The sequence below is a fragment of the Leptonychotes weddellii genome, chromosome 1, assembly GCF_054177405.1.
Source record: "Leptonychotes weddellii isolate Sample4059 chromosome 1, ASM5417740v2, whole genome shotgun sequence".
Classification (NCBI taxonomy): domain Eukaryota; kingdom Metazoa; phylum Chordata; class Mammalia; order Carnivora; family Phocidae; genus Leptonychotes; species Leptonychotes weddellii.
In genome coordinates, this window is record NC_138369.1 from 152,485,559 (window position 1) to 152,504,641 (window position 19,083).

A 19,083-nucleotide genomic window follows, 5' to 3' on the forward strand; every position below is an offset into this window, starting at 1 on the left:
AACCACAGAAGTACTAGATATTCTAAGTACTTCACATGCATTGAACCAATGCATACTCACAAGAACACTAGAAAGTAGGTGGTATTCTTACCCGTATTTTTCCTGATGTGGAAACTGAGGCATAGAGTGGTTAGCTGACTTGTACAAAGGTAGTGATAGGGTCAAGATCTAAATCCAGGGCTAAGTCCAAAGCTTGAACTTTTAACTAAAATTCACTAGTTTTCTTTAGCTGTCTATCTGTGAAGTATCTGCCAAGTTGAATTGCATGAATCAACTGCTATCCTGAAAAATTTCCTTGTTCTTTCTGCTTATTTATATCCTTCCTTTTCTTCAGGGCCAAGGTGAAGGCCCTCCTCCACAGAGTGCTTGCCAGCTTCCTAGCTCACAGCAATAATTCAAATTATAGTGATAGTTAACATTTAGTGATCACATGAGAAGACAGGCACTCCTTATCCTCCTTCTCAGCTTTACTCTCCTCCAGAGCATCTCTCATCACCTGGCTTCGAGGAGGTTTCCTGGGGCCCAGATTCTGTAGTGTGGCTTTGCAGGTAGCAGGTGTATTGAGGACTGACCTCAGCATGGACAGGTTGGGAAGTGAGGGGAGCAGAAATGGGAAAAGGGAGCAGTTGAATTGCCATGTGGTAGCTACAAAGACCTCTGCAGATCTCAAGGGCCAAGATGACCCTTCACAGCTGTCTTGAAATGAACATTGGGACTCAGCTTTGTGCCTCACAATGACCAGACTTGGATTCTGTCCACCTCTGGGGAGAGGAAATTATTCTGGGGAATGCAGCTTCTTTTGGACAGAGGCAATGTCTGGAGAGGAATTCAGCCAGGAGCCTTCAGCGGGCCGCACTCCCACTAGCTAAGAGATTAGGTAAGTGCCTGGGTCCTGAAGGGGAGGTCTAGGCAACACACCAGAGCTCTGCATCACTTAACATTCTAAATACTTCACTCATTGATAGCTTATTGTCTCCCTCCTCTCTGGAACGTAGGCTCTAGGATAGGACACTAAGTATCTTTCTCTATTTCTGCTATATCCACAGCATGTAGAACAGCACTTAGTACAGAGTACAGAGTGTGTTTTCACCAATATTTTTTAATAAATCAGTGTACAAACAAATAAATAAATTTCCAGTTTTCTGATGAGGAAACCAAAGCTAACGTAGACTAAACAGCCTTCCTTAGGTCCTAATACCTAGGGATGGCAGAGCTTGGTCTGGCTCAAATCCTTAACTACTTCACTCAGAAGTTCTCTATTTTTAGAGCAAGGGTAGCTCATTTAGCACATTCCCTTTATTTTATTGATGAGAAACTAATGTCTAGAGTGGAGAATGGTCATGAGCCAAGATACCAAGGCTTACATTGTCTTTACCAATTAGACCATCCAACCAAGTAACCTTTCCTGAGACAAGTCCATGACACCCTTGTGTGGCATATTAATCTTGGTATCTAACTTTGCTTTGCTAACATGTCACATTTATGATATCTAGATTCATGAAGTTTTCCAGATAACTTAATTTCCAGAACATCTGCAACTGACCAACTTTTGTTGAAAGTTTGGCATGAGATGGCTCAGCTCCAGTTTTCTCAGGAGGCTCTGGTGAATAGGTCATAATTCACTGTGTCTTGAAAGTCCAGATACCAAATATGAACTGTCAAGGAGAAATATGCAGGCTTACATGCTGGCAGAGAACAAGCATGTGTTAGAATTTAAACTGATAATTCCCAAGGTTCCAGCACCTTCGGTAGGTGAATTCTAAAGCTAAAATAGTCTCTAGGGAGTTTGGAAGTTATGACAGCTATAGGAGGGACAAGGAAAAAGATATTTGGAAGGTTTTATTTTTAGTGTGGATAAAATGAAGGTGAGAAAATTAAATGTGTTAGCAATGGTACCAGAGAAGTCAGTTATGGGAAGCTCATTCCGTTTGGCTTGCCCGTCTCCAAACTACAGATGAAGTGAAGAAAAATAAAAACTCAGGAAGGTTTTGGCCTCCTGGAAAGATCAGAGACAGCATCGCATGGCCCTTGCCTGTCTATGACTCCAGTCACATGTCTTGTATTTTCTGTACCAAGATCATCACCCCCAACACTCCTTACCCCCACCTCTGTTGAAGCTGCTTGTTCTCTAACTAGAGCGTGCCTCGGAATCACTTGGAGGGCTTGTTAAAACAGAATGCTGGGTTCACCCCCGGAGTTTTGGATTCAGCAGGTATATGGTAAGAGTCTGAAAATCTGCATTTCTAACATTTTCTCAGGTGTTGCTGCTGATTTTGGTGCAGGGCCCACATTTTGAAAACCACAGTTCTAGCCACACTAAAATGCTTTCAGTTACTAGAAGGTTCCATACTCACTTTCATCTGTACACCTGCATGCCTGCACACAGGAGAGAACAGAAGCTCTTCGATCCCGTTATCTTACCCCCACCTCACCCTCCACCCCCCTCACTAGCATGGCCAAGTTTTATTTAACTTTAAAGTTTCCTTTAAGATAGCACTTCTTTTTGGAAGCTTTCCTTGATATAAGTTTGTTTGGGTTCTCCTTGTGCTCCCCAAAATGTCACATACAACCTTGAAACCTTGTATAATTTTCTGAACCTCTCACAAGCTTTTGTGAAAGCAGGGAACAAATCTATTCTTTTTATCTTTGAATCCACAGCGCCTCCTTCTATATCTGGCCCATGGGTTAGTACTTTTAGACCAAGTGAAAGACTGAATGAATAAATTGAACAATTAAACATTCTGCTTGCTTTAGCTTTTGCTGCTTCCTTTCACATGCCCTTTACTTTCTCTCTCATTACGTCAAATTTAGAAACAAACTTTGTATCAAATTTAGAAATAAACTCTCTTACTCCCAAGGATAACAACTTAAGCAACAATATTTAAGACACCGTCAATTTCATTTCTTCATCTCAAAATGAGAATAGGAAGAGTGCATGAATGCAGAATATATGTATTACACGTATGTATGCACGTATAAATATGTATGCTAAATTCAGTAAGCAATATTGCACTGTTTATTGTTTACAGAAATGCTGAAAATGCTTGTTGAAAAAACCATTTAGTCTGCTTTCTCATTTTGTATCCAGCAAATATAAGATATTTATTTTAAAAATAACTATAGTGCAAGAGCATTTTTTAAAGGATGCTCAGTTTTCCAAAAGCATAAGAGAATATGAAATTTGGTTTGCTGTGAATCAGCTATTTTATATCTGGTGGTAAAGTTACCATATTCTGCTACTTTGCCTATCTTTACAGTGCGGTAATATGCTCATGCATGTCATGCTCCGGTTTGTGCACACACAGCTAAATCTTTTAAAGGGCTCCAGCTATTTTGCCAGAAATTCTTGTTATTTACCTTAAAATCACTGAACTACCATTTCTCTTGAAAAAGTATAGTGTAATGCAAATACTTAAGCTGTTTATTAATTCTTCAAACAAGATTTGGGAGAGCTGGCTGGGTTTATTTTATAAACATCTGTCCATTCAGTATTGTGACTTCCCAGTGAGGTACAGCAAAAAAAGATGACTTGGGGCGCCTGAGTGGCTCAGTTGTTAAGCGTCTGCCTTCGGCTCAGGTCATGATCTCAGGGTCCTGGGATCGAGCCCCGCATTGGGCTCCCTGCTCAGCAGGAAGCCAGCTTCTCCCTCTCCCACTCCCCCTGCCTGTATTCCCTCTCTCGCTGTGTCTCTCTCTGTCCAATAAATAAATAAAATCTTAAAAAAAAACACAACAGATGACTTGCACTGAATGAATACAGATTTAAAAGATGTTACATTAAATAATTTAATACTTAATTTAATACATTAATAATTTAAACTTATTTTTTATTGCATCTTGGTACTATACCAATAGAAAAACTCAAACTATGTCTTTACGTTTTGACATAGGCAGATAATATTTAGTATTTATATATTTTATATAAAATACTTTTCACCCACCTTGGACAGTTTGACAACTCTTTCATTCAACTCTCAAGTTTTTCAGCTCTAAAAGTGATCTCACCATATGGATAGAATTCCACTGGGAAGTAGGAAAGCAAGCTGTAAAAGGAAGCAAGCCCTGTGGGCTGTGTCATCCTTGCAGTCTGAGATCTCCTAAAGGACAATTTCATCCTAGCATCAGGGGTTTCTGCCCTCTCCCTGTAAAAACCACAGCTATGTATCACCACTGGGGACCATTCCACAGCTAGCTAGAACTCCCCTCCTGCTTTAGAATACATTCCAGAAGTAGCTACTGAATAACACAATACTCCTTATCCTGTCTTGGGCAGAGTACATAGTTGTGTAACAGATGGAAGTAGGAGATCAGCCATAATTAAGAATCCCACCAGCAGTTCCAGCTAGGTTATATATAGTTATATAAGAGATTAGTTTTTCTTTACTTTGCCCTTAATGCTTTCCTAACCACTAGAATATGACATTTAAAGAAGCCACTTCAAGATACAAATTAATAAAGCTGATTTGTGTAGTCTGAAGAATGGCTGTAATTCTTCATGTATTATATAGGGAATATATTTTTCACTAAATCTAAGCAATTTGAAATGTCTAAGGAACATTTTTCTCTCTAGAAGAATTCAAGGTTGTAAAGTCAAATAACTTGACAGAAAAATTCAGGCAATTTATATGATAGCTGATAGAAAAAAAAATCCATTTCCTCCCAAATCAAGTCAAATTAAAATTAGACTTTGAGAATGGCATATATAGGAAACTCTGTTAGAAGAGTCTCTGTTGTGGCTTAATGGTGAGCTTCCTGAAGACAGAGAATGTTTATCATTCATATTTGTTTTTTTTTCCCTCCAGCTTTATTGAGGTATAACTGACAAATAAAAATTTCATATACTTATGGTATGCAATGTGATGTTTGGATATAAGTATACATTGTGAAATGATCACCACAATCAAGCTAATTAGTATATCCATCACCTGACATAGTTACTGTACGTGTGTATGTGTGTGTGAGAGAGTGTGTGTATGTGGTAAGAACATTTAAGATCTACTCTTCTAGAAAATTTCAAATACACAATGCAGTACTATTAACTATAGTCACCATGCTATATTATTAGATCTTCAGAACTTACTCATCCTGCATAACTGACATTTTGTACCCTTTGACCAGCATTCAGCACACTGTTATTAATATATATGCACAGAAATACAAATAAGATACTGAAAATATATAGATAAAATAATAAAATAATAGAATACATGTAATTTGTTTGAAATAACAGGTGCATGCTAGTTGACTATTTACTAGACAATATCAACTTATTTGATATTCACTGAAAGCCTTCTATGTGTCAGCAAAACAATATAAGAGACATAAAAACGAATAAGAAATGGTTCCTGATTTCAAAAAAACCCCACAAAACTTCCAGTCAAGGGATGCTGGCTAATACCCCAAAGAAATCATATTTTTGTATATGTTGCTGTAGGTTATTGGCTTAAAATAAGCCTATATTCTGTTTTCCCTTTTTGATTTGAGACAAGTTGTAACACTGCATGTTAATATGCACATTTTATAATTTCTAAGTACATATTATTAGTCAATGATTTTTTTCCAGCCCATTTAACAAAGTTATGATCTTTATTTTTCGTATTGGAGCCTTCAATCTGTCTTACAGTACATGAGCCTGGTTCCCATCATTTAAAGTCTTCATTTGATCCAGGCAAAATGGAAGCAAAATATCCTTTTTTTATCAAAGTCTTGTTAAAAGGAGACTTCCATTCTCTATGCAAATAGTTACTCTTCACCAAGTCCCTGCTCATGTAAGGTAATCAGACTAAGTACATTATTTTGTCCCTTTAGAGTTATACTTGGTCTACCATGCGTGCATTAATCTAGAAATCTGTATTAAAACACACATAGCTCTCTGAACTTGATGCATGGTGATTTATATATAATTATAGTCTTCTGAAAATCTGTGTTTGTACTCAAACACACTTTATGTTAGGGAAGAATATAATTGGTTAAGGGATGGTGAAGAATTGGAGGCAAGAATAAAAAAAGAATCATGTAGAAAATCAGAGGTAATGACCAAGCTGAATAAGAAAAATAAAAACACTGACTGGGTATAAAGGGAATTCAGTCCTAGTTTTGAGCATTAATATGAAAAATACTATCCCATATAATATAATATGCCCATTCCAACACTTACTAGCTGTGGGAATGTGGTTAGTTACTAAATTTCTTTGTGTTTCAGTTTCCTGATCCATAAAATGGACATGATAATAGTATCTACTTCAAAGGTTAGTAGCCACCAAGAATAGAAAAGTGCTTGGAAAATAATTAGAACTCAATAAATATTATCTGGTGGAATCTCAAGGTTAGAAGTTACATTAAAATTGTATCACAACCTCCTAAACAAAGCAAGGATTTCCTTTATGATATGCTAAAAAAGTATCCAGCTAGTTTCAGTACAAATTCTTATCATGAGGGGCATTCATTACTTCATAAGGTAGGCCAATTTATAGCTGGACAACCTAACTGCTAGAAAATTCTTCTTTCCTACTGACGTTTGCATTTAGATAGCTATGGTTGCCAAAACTGAAAGTGCTATTGATTGGGGAAAAAAAAATGTTCTATTGATTGGAGATTATTTCAAATTAAAATCTTACATACTGGAATTCATCCTCCTCTGGGTAGACTCATAAATATGAAATCTGCCTCTTGCTTGATTAATTAACTTTTTTATTACTCCACCAGGGTCAGCTGGTCCTCTTTCTGCTTCATGCTTCACCATCAATAACCGTCCCCAAATTTCTGGCTACTGTTAATAATGATGTAGCTAATTTCATCCTAAGTAATTGAAGCAGTACAGATTGGGCTTCAACCAATAGACCAGATCAAACACAATAGAATTTTTTTTTTAAGCATAATAGAGATTTTTTTTTAAAAGGTAGTTTAGGGAAGAAAATATGTTGCACAACAACAAGAATATCATTTAACTCTACCTAAAATGCCCTCAATTATAGAATTAACAATTAATTTGTAATTAAAGTTCCACATATCATGTTTCTATACAACTCAAGCCAGTGACAGCCTGACAGCCAAAATAAAGCAAGCTAAAATGTTTATCCGTGGCAAATAAAAATATTTGATTCTTTCTGTTTAGACTGGCAGGCAACATGCTATTCTCCCAATTTTAGCCTTTTAAAAATTATATGTTATTCATTTATTTGATTAAATATGCACTGGAAACTATAAGCAACATTTCATGAGACACAAAGATACTGGCTCTAGTTCTTAACCTCAAAGAGCTAACAATTTAGCAAATAATTGAGCACTTGCACAATAAAATATAGAACGTCTGAGGAAAGAGTGACGATTTTTCCCTGGACTGATCCAGAACATTTCAGGAGGGGTAGCAGATGAGCTGGACTGACCATTTATAATGTGATAGGTTTCTGAATCTTCCAGTTGGAAGTCATAGAAGAAGCTTAGAAATTATGAAGAATCAGAAAATTTCATGTATAAAGCATCCATACATTTTTTCAGAGTTTGTGTTAAGTAGAGGGAGATGGGACAGGAATGATGTTAGTCTGTATTAGGATTGGAGGGAGACTTGAATATTTGTTGAGAAATTCACATTTTATGTGGTAGAAAATACTCAATGATTTGGAGTTTTTAAGTGTACAGGGTGGAGTATAGAAAAATTAGTCCAATTGAGATATAAAGAACAAATTAGAGAAGAAGGAACAAGAGATACAATATTGAACCTTAATTTCCAGGATCATTTCCCATTTATAAATTGTTAAACTTAATCAAATTACTTAAATATGAAACCATACTAAAAATAGCTAACTCTTATGGGTGTTTCAAAATAATTAAGTGATTAAATTCATTCATTTGTATCTACACTAACACTTTTTGTATACATGTGTAAGCCATGAAATAAGATTCTATTTTGAAATAGCCACTATGTTTCAGTAATTTATTGTTTGGTTAGTTAACGTTGATCATGATGACTTTTGTGTGGTTACGTTATGTGATATAAACCTAGTCCATTGTTACTACTTTTGGTAAATAATACATTTTAAAATGTTGACAGATGTGGCTTTTATGTTACAAAAGTGCTTTATGTAGCTTATAAGTAAAAACCTAAGTTTGTATGTTGCTAAAATTTAATGTATAATTAATCCTTCCAGGGGAAAAGAATGTACTGCTTCCATGTTGGCAATGTATACTTCTCCTGGGTCTTTTGGATAACAATTAAAGCAATGGGAGAGGTAAACTGCTAATTACTACGTGTAAATTTCCAGCTTTCTTTCAAAAATTGGCTTTAAGCTATGGATTCTGCACCCTTCTGATAGCTTCATAAGTTCACTTCCAGTGTTTAAGTAAAATGTTCAAGTTGGCTGCAATATAGAAGGATATATTTTATTTGGTTTTAAAAGATATACACATGAAATTACTTTCTGCTACTCTAAAATACATTTGAATATTAGGTAAGTCTTGATGTGTTAGGGGACTTGGGTGGCTCAGTCGGTTAAACATCTGACTCCTGATTTTAGCTCAGGTCATGATCTCAGGGTCCTGAGTTTGAGTCCTGTGTCTGGCTCTGTGCTCAGTGGGGAGTCTACTTGGGATTCTCCCTCCTTCACCCCACCCTCCCAGTTCTCTCTCTCTAAAATAAATAAATTAAAAAAAAAAAAGTCTTGGTGTTTTAAATAACCAAATGTTTAACTTCCTTCTTTAAATTATTCTTATTTCTTTTTCTAAAAAAATGTAGGTGTAATGTTATTATTGCTAAAAATTATATCAAACATCTTTTTTGAGAAGTTTGCAAGGATATGGATAGTACTGGCTATGCAGATAACTTTTTAATTTTAATTGTTATTTTTTTCTCCATTGAAAAGAAGCACATTTTCTCCAGAGAATAAGGACAAAATTATAATAAATATAAGGTGGTTAAAATTTCCTATTGTTTCATTCATATAAGCCAAAAAGTTCTGTACTTAATCTGTGTGGGTGTGTTTGATAGTTTTGCGCCTAATACGAATTTCACTTTAATACTGAGAAAATTCTTATATTAGCTTCTGACACTGATCTTTCACCTGTCTCAAGAAGATCCACATGGAATGTTTATATATTCTTACCTTCTTACTACTGATTCTGTAGTTTATTGTAATTTTGTTGTATCTATTCTAAAAAGGTGGGAGAATCAATTACAGTACCTGATAAAAAGACCAGTATACAATAGGTACTCAATAAATGCTGTTAGTGGACATAATATTTAGTTGTACATTCTTTGTCAAAGAGAGATTAGCAGACATAAGAAATACCAGCATTAAAACAGAAAAGTCTTTTGTGATTATACAGGAGTGATTATCTACCTATTCATGTATATATCTATCAATCAATTACCTATATCTACCCGTCTATCTATTTGTTATCTATTTATCTCTCCATATATACATATGTAATGAGGTTATTCTGTAGACTTGGGGAGAGCAGAAACCAACAGGTCTAGGCCAAGTAGGCTCTTTTCATAGTGCTAGCAATCATAATTACTGATCTCTACATTTGTTTAGCCAGTTTCCACTACATAATCTGACTCTGGAAAAAAATCCAATTGCTGGTCTGGAAGAGCAAGAGCAGTAACTGTGATTGTTATTCAGATGCCACTATATTTGTAGAACATTTGTGGGTTCAGAATACTATGATTTTGAAAAGGAGTTTTTTCATATTTTATATTACTGTCTTGTTGGCAAACTAAAAGTTGAAGCAAGTAAAACAGATATGGCTAGAGAGAATTAAATTGTAAAGTATTTCACTTTGCTTACTTAAAAAAAAAATTGAATCAGACCATCAAATGAGAGAACCTCATCTCTCTTCCCCAACCCACCCCCATCTCTATGCATATATTGTAAAGTTAATTAAATAGAATGCACAAGAGAGAACTTAGTTCAGGTATTACTCAGGAAACAAAAGCTATAAAAATTAAAAGATGAGCTAGGAGGGTATGAAGAGAAAAAGACCTATGCTGGAGATTGGAATTCATATCATTATATACCTGAATTTATAGTAAACCTGACCATATCCTACTATGACATCATTCACTGAAATTCTCTTCTGGATATAAACAGCATGCTTTGAAAATGCAATTTAAAACTAACCAGATAAAAAATGATCCTTTAAATGATTTTCCCTCTAGGCTGTAAATTGACTTGGGAGCCATTCTATTTACCCAAATTCCAGGTTTAGACAAACACATTTTTCAGATTCTTCTGAGACATTCTGTCTTTCATGTCATTTATGAATCAGTGATTCAGAACATGTTTTTTGCTGTCTGCTGTGGCCATTGTCAGATGGTTCTAGGGTTCTAATCCTGCACCTCCACTCACCGATTACCAGATTTTGGTAAAGCTACTTATGTTTCTAAAAGGAGAAATAATCTTGTCAGAATTAAAAAGATGAATTGTGTAAATTGCTCAGTATAGGGTCTTGCACCTGTTACTGGTCATGTTACTCCCTAATCAAAACCCTCTCCCAGCTCCTCAGTATCATCAGAAGGCTCAATATCTTTCGCGGGGCCAAAAGAGCACCTTCATGTTGGCCCTTTCTAACTCTCTTCCTTCAGTTCCCACCATTTCACCTTTTTGTCTCCTCACTGCAGCCACACCAAATTATTTTCTGTTCTTTAAATTTTTCATGCTATCTCAGGCCTCAGTGTTTTTGCTATTCTTTTACTACTCCTCTTTCAAGAATGAGCCCCATCTTCTCACCTTCCAACTGACCCCTTCATGACCCATTCATGCTAAACTAGGATTTCTTCTCTATGCTCTTAGAGCACCCTTTGCATATTTGTATGATAGTACATGTCACTAACCTTGTATTTTTTATTTAAATTTTCATTTTCTTCCCACAAATCTAGACTATGAATTATGTGAAAGCTGTTGGTCTTATTATTACTTTTTTAATCCCCAGAACCTCACACAGAGTATGGCACATATTAAGTGTCCTATACATTTTTGTTGGATGAATAAATATTATACTGGGTCATTGGTGAGCATGGGACCTTTTCTGATAAGGAATTTCAAAGTATGTATCTTTTATATAACAGAAAGAATTCTAGTCCTGAAAGTACAATGAGTTGAAATTTAGAGTTAAACCAAATTAATTTTTTCATATTTAGATCAGAACTTTTTTTTTAATTAGACTAGGTTGTTTTCTCTAGAAGTCCCAGATAAACACAAATGACTTATCTAGATTTAGCCCTATAAATTTGTCTGAGAATATATTTTTGACTTAATGATGTAATACTCAAAAATGTCATAATTTTTTTTTTTTAAAGATTTTATTTATTTATTTGACAGAGAGAGACACAGTGAGAGAGGAGCACAGGCAGGGGGAGTGGAGGGGGGAGGGTCAGGCTTCCCGCCGAGCGGGGAGCCCAATGCGGGGCTCAATCCAGAACGCTGGGATCATGACCTGAGCCGAAGGCAGGCACTTAACGACTGAGCCACCCAGGCGCCCCTAAAAATGTCATACTTTTAAAAAAGATAAATTTCTTCATCTGTGAACGAAAGTAAGAGAAGTGAGATGCAGGGATGCGGTACACAGCCAGAACAACACAGTGACAGGACTCTTCCCAGGACCAAACTTTCCTTGAATTGCATCCTCTGGCTCTGCGTGGAGGCAAAGTCTTGACATGGGAGCAGGGGAGAAAGAGTCAGCAGGACATAGCAGGGATGGCACTTTGAATATTTTTATATTGTTCTTAATTATGGAGCTATGTTTTTTTGATAATTACACTCTACTACCAATAATTTCATCTCTAGCTTGAGAAGCCAATAGTCTCCTGCAGGATTATAAATCATCATCACTGATATTACACATCCAGGTTATAAGTGATCTTTTTATTCATTAGTTTACTCTCTCTTCCCAAGCTGTGTGCCTTCTTAATTATGTTGGTACTCTTCCACTTTTTAGTGAGATATAGTTGCAATGAGGGCATTCTTATGAATTGATACTGTTCATCAATGTAAAAATGACAACACTCCTTCCATCACAGAATTTGAAATCCAAACAGCTTCATTTTGGGGGAGTGACAAACTAGAGGAATTGTGGCCTGTTTCATGATCTTACCATTAGCACTTTTTAATAATTCAAATGAAAGAACTTGGCATGATGGTGGAGTAGTTCAGAGCACAGGCCTTGGAAAAAGGTAGCCCTCGGGGCGCCTGGGTGGCTCAATTGGTTAAGCGACTGCCTTCGGTTCAGGTCATGATCCTGGAGTCCCGGGATCGAGTCCCGCATCGGGCTCCCTGCTCGGCAGGGAGTCTGCTTCTCCCTCTGACCCTCCCCCCTCTCCTGCTCTCTCTCTCTCATTCTCTCTCTCAAATAAATAAATAAAATCTTTAAAAAAAAAAAAGGTAGCCCTCAGTTTCAAATTTTAGCTTAGCTTCTTACTAGTTGCATATATCTGAACAAATAGCTCTATTTCTCTAGAATTCTCTTTTCTCATGAGTAAAATTAGAAAAATCATACTGGTGTTATTGGATGTTGAAAGGTTTAAATGGAATAATATATATAAAATACATAATTTCTGGCACTTATTAGAAGCTCAATAAATGGTAGCTATTATTGTTATTTATAAAGAATTTTTATAATATATTTACTATTCTTGAATTCTTATATAAATATGGGTATTTTAGCAATGATGGGGACATATTTTTATTATAATTAGGTATTTGGACATTTTTCCATAGAGGAACATTGCAAAAGCCACCCATATTATCTTTACAAAGTTAGCAGTAAGATAGATTTCTAAAAGCAAAAAAACAAATTCAATGGTAGAGCAGGATTCAGACTAAATAAGACATTTCAAAGGCTTTGTTACATGACATTGGAACACCTCACTCCCTTTGTCTCCCATTTTGATTTTCAACACGTCGAGGCTATGGAACTAATTTGAGTTTCTAATTAAGCCCATGTGTCTATATTTAAACTTATAATGTACATTTCAGTGGAGTTTTTCTCCTGACCACTGTTTTTTTTTTTTTTTTGATCTAACAAGCCAAAGCTGCACAATTTTGAACTAACTGCTAAAATCATTTGCTCATGGCTTTATTCTCTTCCAAGTTTTCATTAGTATCATATTATGATGCCAAGACTAGCAAGCAATTAGGCTAACACTGCCCATTGAGACTCTATGTTATAGCATGAGTGATGAATTCTGCATAAAGAGATGTATTTGGGCCACACTACAATTGTGGTAGAGTAAGGCATTTCATGGAGGTATTTAATGATAGCACCAAAACATTAACCTTAAATGACTATATGAGTATTTACATGAACAGAATCCTGTTTGATGAGACTATTCACAACTGGGGACATTAGATTTTTAACTATCAGGTCAGATTGGAATAGTACTAAATTAACATCTTATTTTATATGTTTGTGTAAAACTTACTCTCATCTCCTGTTTCAAATTCAAACTTCTGACTGTAGCCACTGTATCCTGTTGCAGTCCTCACTCGGATATGAAATATGTACTTGGTGGCCGGCTTGAGGCCTGTGATGATGACACTGGGTGCCTTGGACCTCGTGGAGGAGTAGGTGAGCTGCTCATGCTCCTGGGGATAGAGAAGAGGAGAAAGGAAATGAAGCAGAATTATTCCACTTTTTCCTAGAAACCGTCTCAAGTTAAGCTGAGGAATTATGCTCTGAATATAAAAAATATTGATTAAAGAGAGGTGTAAGCATGGTTTTCCAAAATTTAGCATTTAGTTATTTATCATTATGATGCATATGGTATGGTCTTGATTCAGAAATTTAGGAAGAAAGATGATTATCTTATATAAACTTGCACTTAGGAGTTTTGGTGATTTGGATTTCTGATCCAACTCTAAGGAATGGTGGTGGCGTGAAAGCACGTTCACACAGAATGGCAGCTGCCCCGGGAGCAAAATGTGCGCATCAGATCAGACCACACCAGCAGAGTGCAAGGCGCAAGGGTGGGAGAATTCAAGTACCCGCTACTCACTTCTACCCGCAGGTAGTGCCAAAATGCCGGCGCTATCCGTGGGTAGACCTGTGGGTGAAAGGAAAAATAAATTAATTGTTTTTTAAAATTTGAAATAGTTTATCCTGAATCAATTGCTTTGTTCCAAAACTCAGTGATGCCACAGTAGTTAACAACTCAAGTTGAGTCCAACTTGAAACATAAAGCTATGAAAATTTTCCCTTAAGGGAGAACTGACTTCTCCAGGTATCACAGTTTATTTTTTAAAGATGCACAAGTTACAAGTCATCGTGAGGTAGATTTTAAAACAGTCTGCCCGCGAAGGCGCATCAAAGACCCAGAAAGGTATGAAAGACTTACCCCACCTGCAGAATCAGAGGCAGGGATGGAGGCTAGGTTCCCAGGCACCTGCAGTTAACTGCCAAACTACCTCTCCTCACTAACAGGAAGGGTTTACCACAGCTGACTGAATGATCCGGTCAGTCAGGGTCTTTCAAGGGGGCTCTCTTGCCCACCAGCTCAAAACAGGATAGTTCATTTTACCCACACATAAAAGAGACTGTCCACAATGTGCTGGTCATGGAGGCAAATTAAATTTAATACTGTTTTTGTACAGGGTTACTGTTCAATTAACTTTATAATAATAATTTAATAGGGTATCTGGAAAAAAAACTGTATTTGTATGAGTAAGTCTTCTAAATTCGTAAGTCAAAGTAGACCATCAGGTCCTCAAGTTAATTCTCCACTATGCTAATAAATCTAACGATAGAAATTCTCAGGGAGGGAAGTGACTTTCAAGATCATTAATTGAATCACACATTTGATGCCTAAATTCTATCTATAATATTCTCATCAAGGTTTCATTTAGCCTTTGCCTGAAAGTCTCTGCTGTTCAGGAGATCTTCCAGATTTACAAACGAAGTTATAAAAATCTACACATGTGTAGAATATGTCAAACTCCATTTATTTGCTGGGGATGCTTTAAGATTTGGAACTATGAAAATAATTTCCCTTAAGCTACTTTTGAGAAAAATATCCTATTCTTAAAGATCATTTTTAAATTTCATGGCCCTATTTGTCAGAACATTATATGCTACATTGTTCTTCTAAGTCTAGCTGAGGAATTGAATTTGCCATCTATACCCCAAATAGAACTATTTATTGAACACGAAATGAAAAGAAAAAATGTGTTAACAATAGCAACATTTTAACTAAAAAAGACAAAACTGACAAACTGCAGTTTATATTTATCTCTAAGTAATTTTGAGTTTAGGAAGTAAATAAATACCTAACTGCAGTTTATATTAGTCTCTAAGTAATTTTGAGTTTAGAAAGTAAATAAATACCTACCTAGCAAAAAATCCAAAGAAAGTCTATAAAGTCATTGAGGGTAGTAATCAATTAAGTGCTAAAGGAAGGAGCTAAGATCAAGGACTTTACAATTAGGCAGCTTAACACCCATATTGCAGAGTAGAGAAAAAAATTGCTTGTGCACTATTAGAAGAGATGATACTGTTTCTGGTAGAAATTTGCAAAACTTTTTGGATTTTCAATCTCACATACAAGAGAAGAGTCCACTTTTTGCAGAATTTCTTGCAGTGTAAGAGTTATGGTGTATTTTGAGTGGTAGTCCACAATATGAAATGATGACTGAGAAAAAGTTTTTAAAGCCCTGAAAAAATAAACCTCATCTTATCCTTAAAGGGAGAAGATACAGATTTCAAAAATCTGCTCTTAGAATGGCAGCACACCAATGACACACTGTCTTTGTTGCTTCATCAAAATGTAGCTAAATAGTAATTTCTCACTCAGTAAAGTTACAGGGAGGAAAGGACACCTTTGCAAACAGCGCTTAGCATTTCTGCTGTTATATACAAAAGTGTAACTGTAGCTACTCCATCTCTGGAATACAAATCCTCAAGTAGGAAATGTGCTTACATGGTTCCTCAACCTAAATCACAGCAGTGCAGTGATGACTGTTGTCTCAACATCTTGCCACTTCTCACCTTGCCAAAGAGGAGGACTCAGAAAACAGCACTCTTGAGGGTTTCCTCCTTCCAGTGTACAGCAGCCCCCTTTCCTGCTGTTTCCAAGCTCTTGGGAGGCCAAGTTAGCACTTACCCATTACAACCATAGGGCACTGTAGTCCCAGAACTTTGGCTAATTGCTTCTGCTGTTATATCAACTCCAATTCTAAGTAGCAGTCACCAAGGAGAGACCATCCTTTGCCACAGAACAATCTAGACCTCTCTATTCCTCCTCAAAGGCTGAATTCTGGACATGTTTGAGTGGGATATGTGTGCAAGTTTTTCTGGAGATTGTACCACAGTGGAATTGCTGGTTTTACGACATGCATGTGTTCAATTTGCTAGGTAATCCATCCCGTTGTTAAATATGTTTTTCATCTTCACTAAATCCGTAGTGAAATCCCTTTTGCATTCTTTATTTTATTTAGTTTTGTATTTTTTTCTCTTGATCAAGCTTTCCAGAGGTTTGAAACAACTTTAGGCTTTATCTAATTGCATCTTTGTTTTCTATTATGTTTAATATCTGCTCTTACTATAAATTTTCTTTCTTCTTTCTAGTTTCTTTGTGTTAATTATGCAGTCTTCTAACTTCTTGCATTTCATGCTTAGCTCATTAATTGTCAGTATATCTTTTTCAAATACACAAAGTAAGTCTGCAAGTTTCACTCTCAGTACTACAGTAAGTTTTCATATAGTGTATTATCAATCAGCTCTAAGTATTTACTCATTTCCAAAACTATATGATTTTTTAAGTCTTTGTGGTAGACAGATCTAGGATTGTCACTTGTACCGTTTTATGGTTCAAGAAAAGGTGTCAGGCAGTAAATAAGTGGCATAAAGTGAGGCATAACCCCACTGGTTGCACTGAACTATCGATAAGATCGTGGATTCTCATTGCTGAGCGTACAGGCAGTCTTTCCCGTTAACGTTTACTGCTGGGAGTAAAACAGCTCGTTGCACCCTTTCTCCTTGGATGAGCATGAGTAATAGCACCAATCGTGAGAAAAAAAAATAGTAATGATGTACTTTACTATAATGTTATGTATAGCATTTAAAAAATAAATATATATACAATTTCCATTTTATGTATTTGTATCTATATATATTTTTAAAATAGTTCAAAACCAAATAGTATGAACATGAGTCACTGTCAAACAGAATGTGCATGAACTGAACTCTAGAGATGTTGACCTCACCGTTCTCTTCCCATGTGTAGATCTTACAGCCTAGACACTGCTCCTTCCCAGCTGCTGAGAATCGAGGCTTTTGGGGGAGTCTAGTCTTACTGTCACATCCAACCTTTCATTTACCCTAACTACTGAATCTAGATTTATCTCTGTAGATGTCAACTCTTCATGGTAATTAAAAGGGATGTTCTTACCAGATTCTGGATCTTATCAGCATTTAATCAAAAAACTACAACTTAGTGAAAAGAAATAGGCTAAGGTGCCCAGTTCATTCAGTTACATCTTTCTAAAATCAGTGCTAGCATAGCCTGCATCAACAAAAGGCAGCATGTAGAGAATTCTGGGTTGGAATTTGCTCGTCTTGGGCTTGGTCTTGGTTCTACTTACATTATGTATTTTGGTAAGTCACCTTGAAGAATTTGATTTACTCATACAGCAAATTCATTCATTCCAGAGACACTGAATGCCCACTATGTTTAAGGGGGATTCTAGGGCACTCGAACAGATGTACGTTACATAATCACCAAAGTTCTAACTAAGCAATTAAATTCTATAATTATTTTTATGTCAGAAATACAAGTCCCCTCTCTTCTACTGTGACTCATTCTCATCAGTCCTTATCACACTCTTGGTTTACCACTCCCACCAGTGGAAGTAGATTCAATAGGCCCACAAACTGGTCATCATTTAGCTGGTTTGCTTTCTCTTAAAATCTTTGGGTCTAGGGAGACTTCGGTGAGATGTTTCCTCTTTGCTTGACTATTTTATTTTAAATTAATTGGATTGTGTGTGATTAAAAATGTTGCAGACTTTTTTCTAAAAACATGTAGATCTAAAGATAGACCAGCAATCATAAGAGAACCATGATTTATGCAATGCTTTATAATACACATTCTTTATATAATACTCTTAATAATCTTGTGAAGCAAGAAGAACTGATAATATCTTTATTCTCACCTAACATACGATGAAACTGGTCAAGAAAGCATAAGTCACATAACTAGTTAGTTTCCATTCAAGTTGTGCTTTTTCACTATGTCCAATTAAGGCAGATGTGTCCAGGGCAAATAGGCTTATAGATTAGACTTTGAGCCAAAGTCAGGTCTTTACATTTTACATTTACAGTTTTGATCATCTAATCACTAGAAATAACTTTAAAGTCATCCTGTGAGCCAGATAGCAATGATTTGATGGCATCAGAATATTTTTATAGGAATACCTCCTCAATGACAGAGACAATTCTCAACATTAAAGGTTTTACCTAGTTATTTCAAAGATAAAATTATTTTCTAATATGGTTAACACATCCATGCATCCTGCCTTTATTTTCATTCACTTTTTTATAGTGTGTCATATAGACAGATTCCAGGAAATTCAGGGGGCTTATTACTCATCAAATCTTGCATGGAACATAAACTATTCTTGTTCAGGGCTGGGAATACAATTTATTTGATAAGGTTTGCGAGATCCTTCTAGAATTTTTGATGTATGAAGGTACCTGAATGGCTTTATTCATAGAACGGTACTAGGAGGACAGATTAAAGAACTGCTGGATTTTCTTTTATCCTTTCAAGTCATACCAGCTGTAAAATGATCAGAAATAGGCCAAAAAATTAGCTGTGATTACTATCACAATCATTATTATTACTATTTACTACTATCATTATTATCTTAGCAATGTTTTAATTAAGTCAAAGGTAAAGTTCTTATTCTATTGGCTAGCAGACTGAAGCTATAGATTCCTAAGAAAATAAAACAGTATTGCAAGTGGATTTTAATGGCTCTGCTAGGAGTTGCCTAAGTCATTTTTTTTTTTTACTTTTTTTAATTATGTTATGTTAATCACCATACATTACATCATTAGTTTTTGATGTAGTGTTCCATGATTCATTGTTTGCGT

At 35.9% G+C, this 19,083-nt stretch overlaps 1 protein-coding gene across 1 annotated transcript in view; it reads right to left on the reverse strand.

Annotated features, from left to right (window-relative positions):
* Nucleotides 1–19,083, reverse strand: part of LOC102737537 (ephrin type-A receptor 6) — a 305,707-nt gene that overhangs the window by 248,852 nt on the left and 37,772 nt on the right. Inside the window, exon 3 of the mRNA XM_081817012.1 lies at nucleotides 13,418–13,580. Coding sequence (XP_081673138.1) covers nucleotides 13,418–13,580 — 163 coding nt within the window. The remainder of the gene's footprint in view (nucleotides 1–13,417; nucleotides 13,581–19,083) is intronic.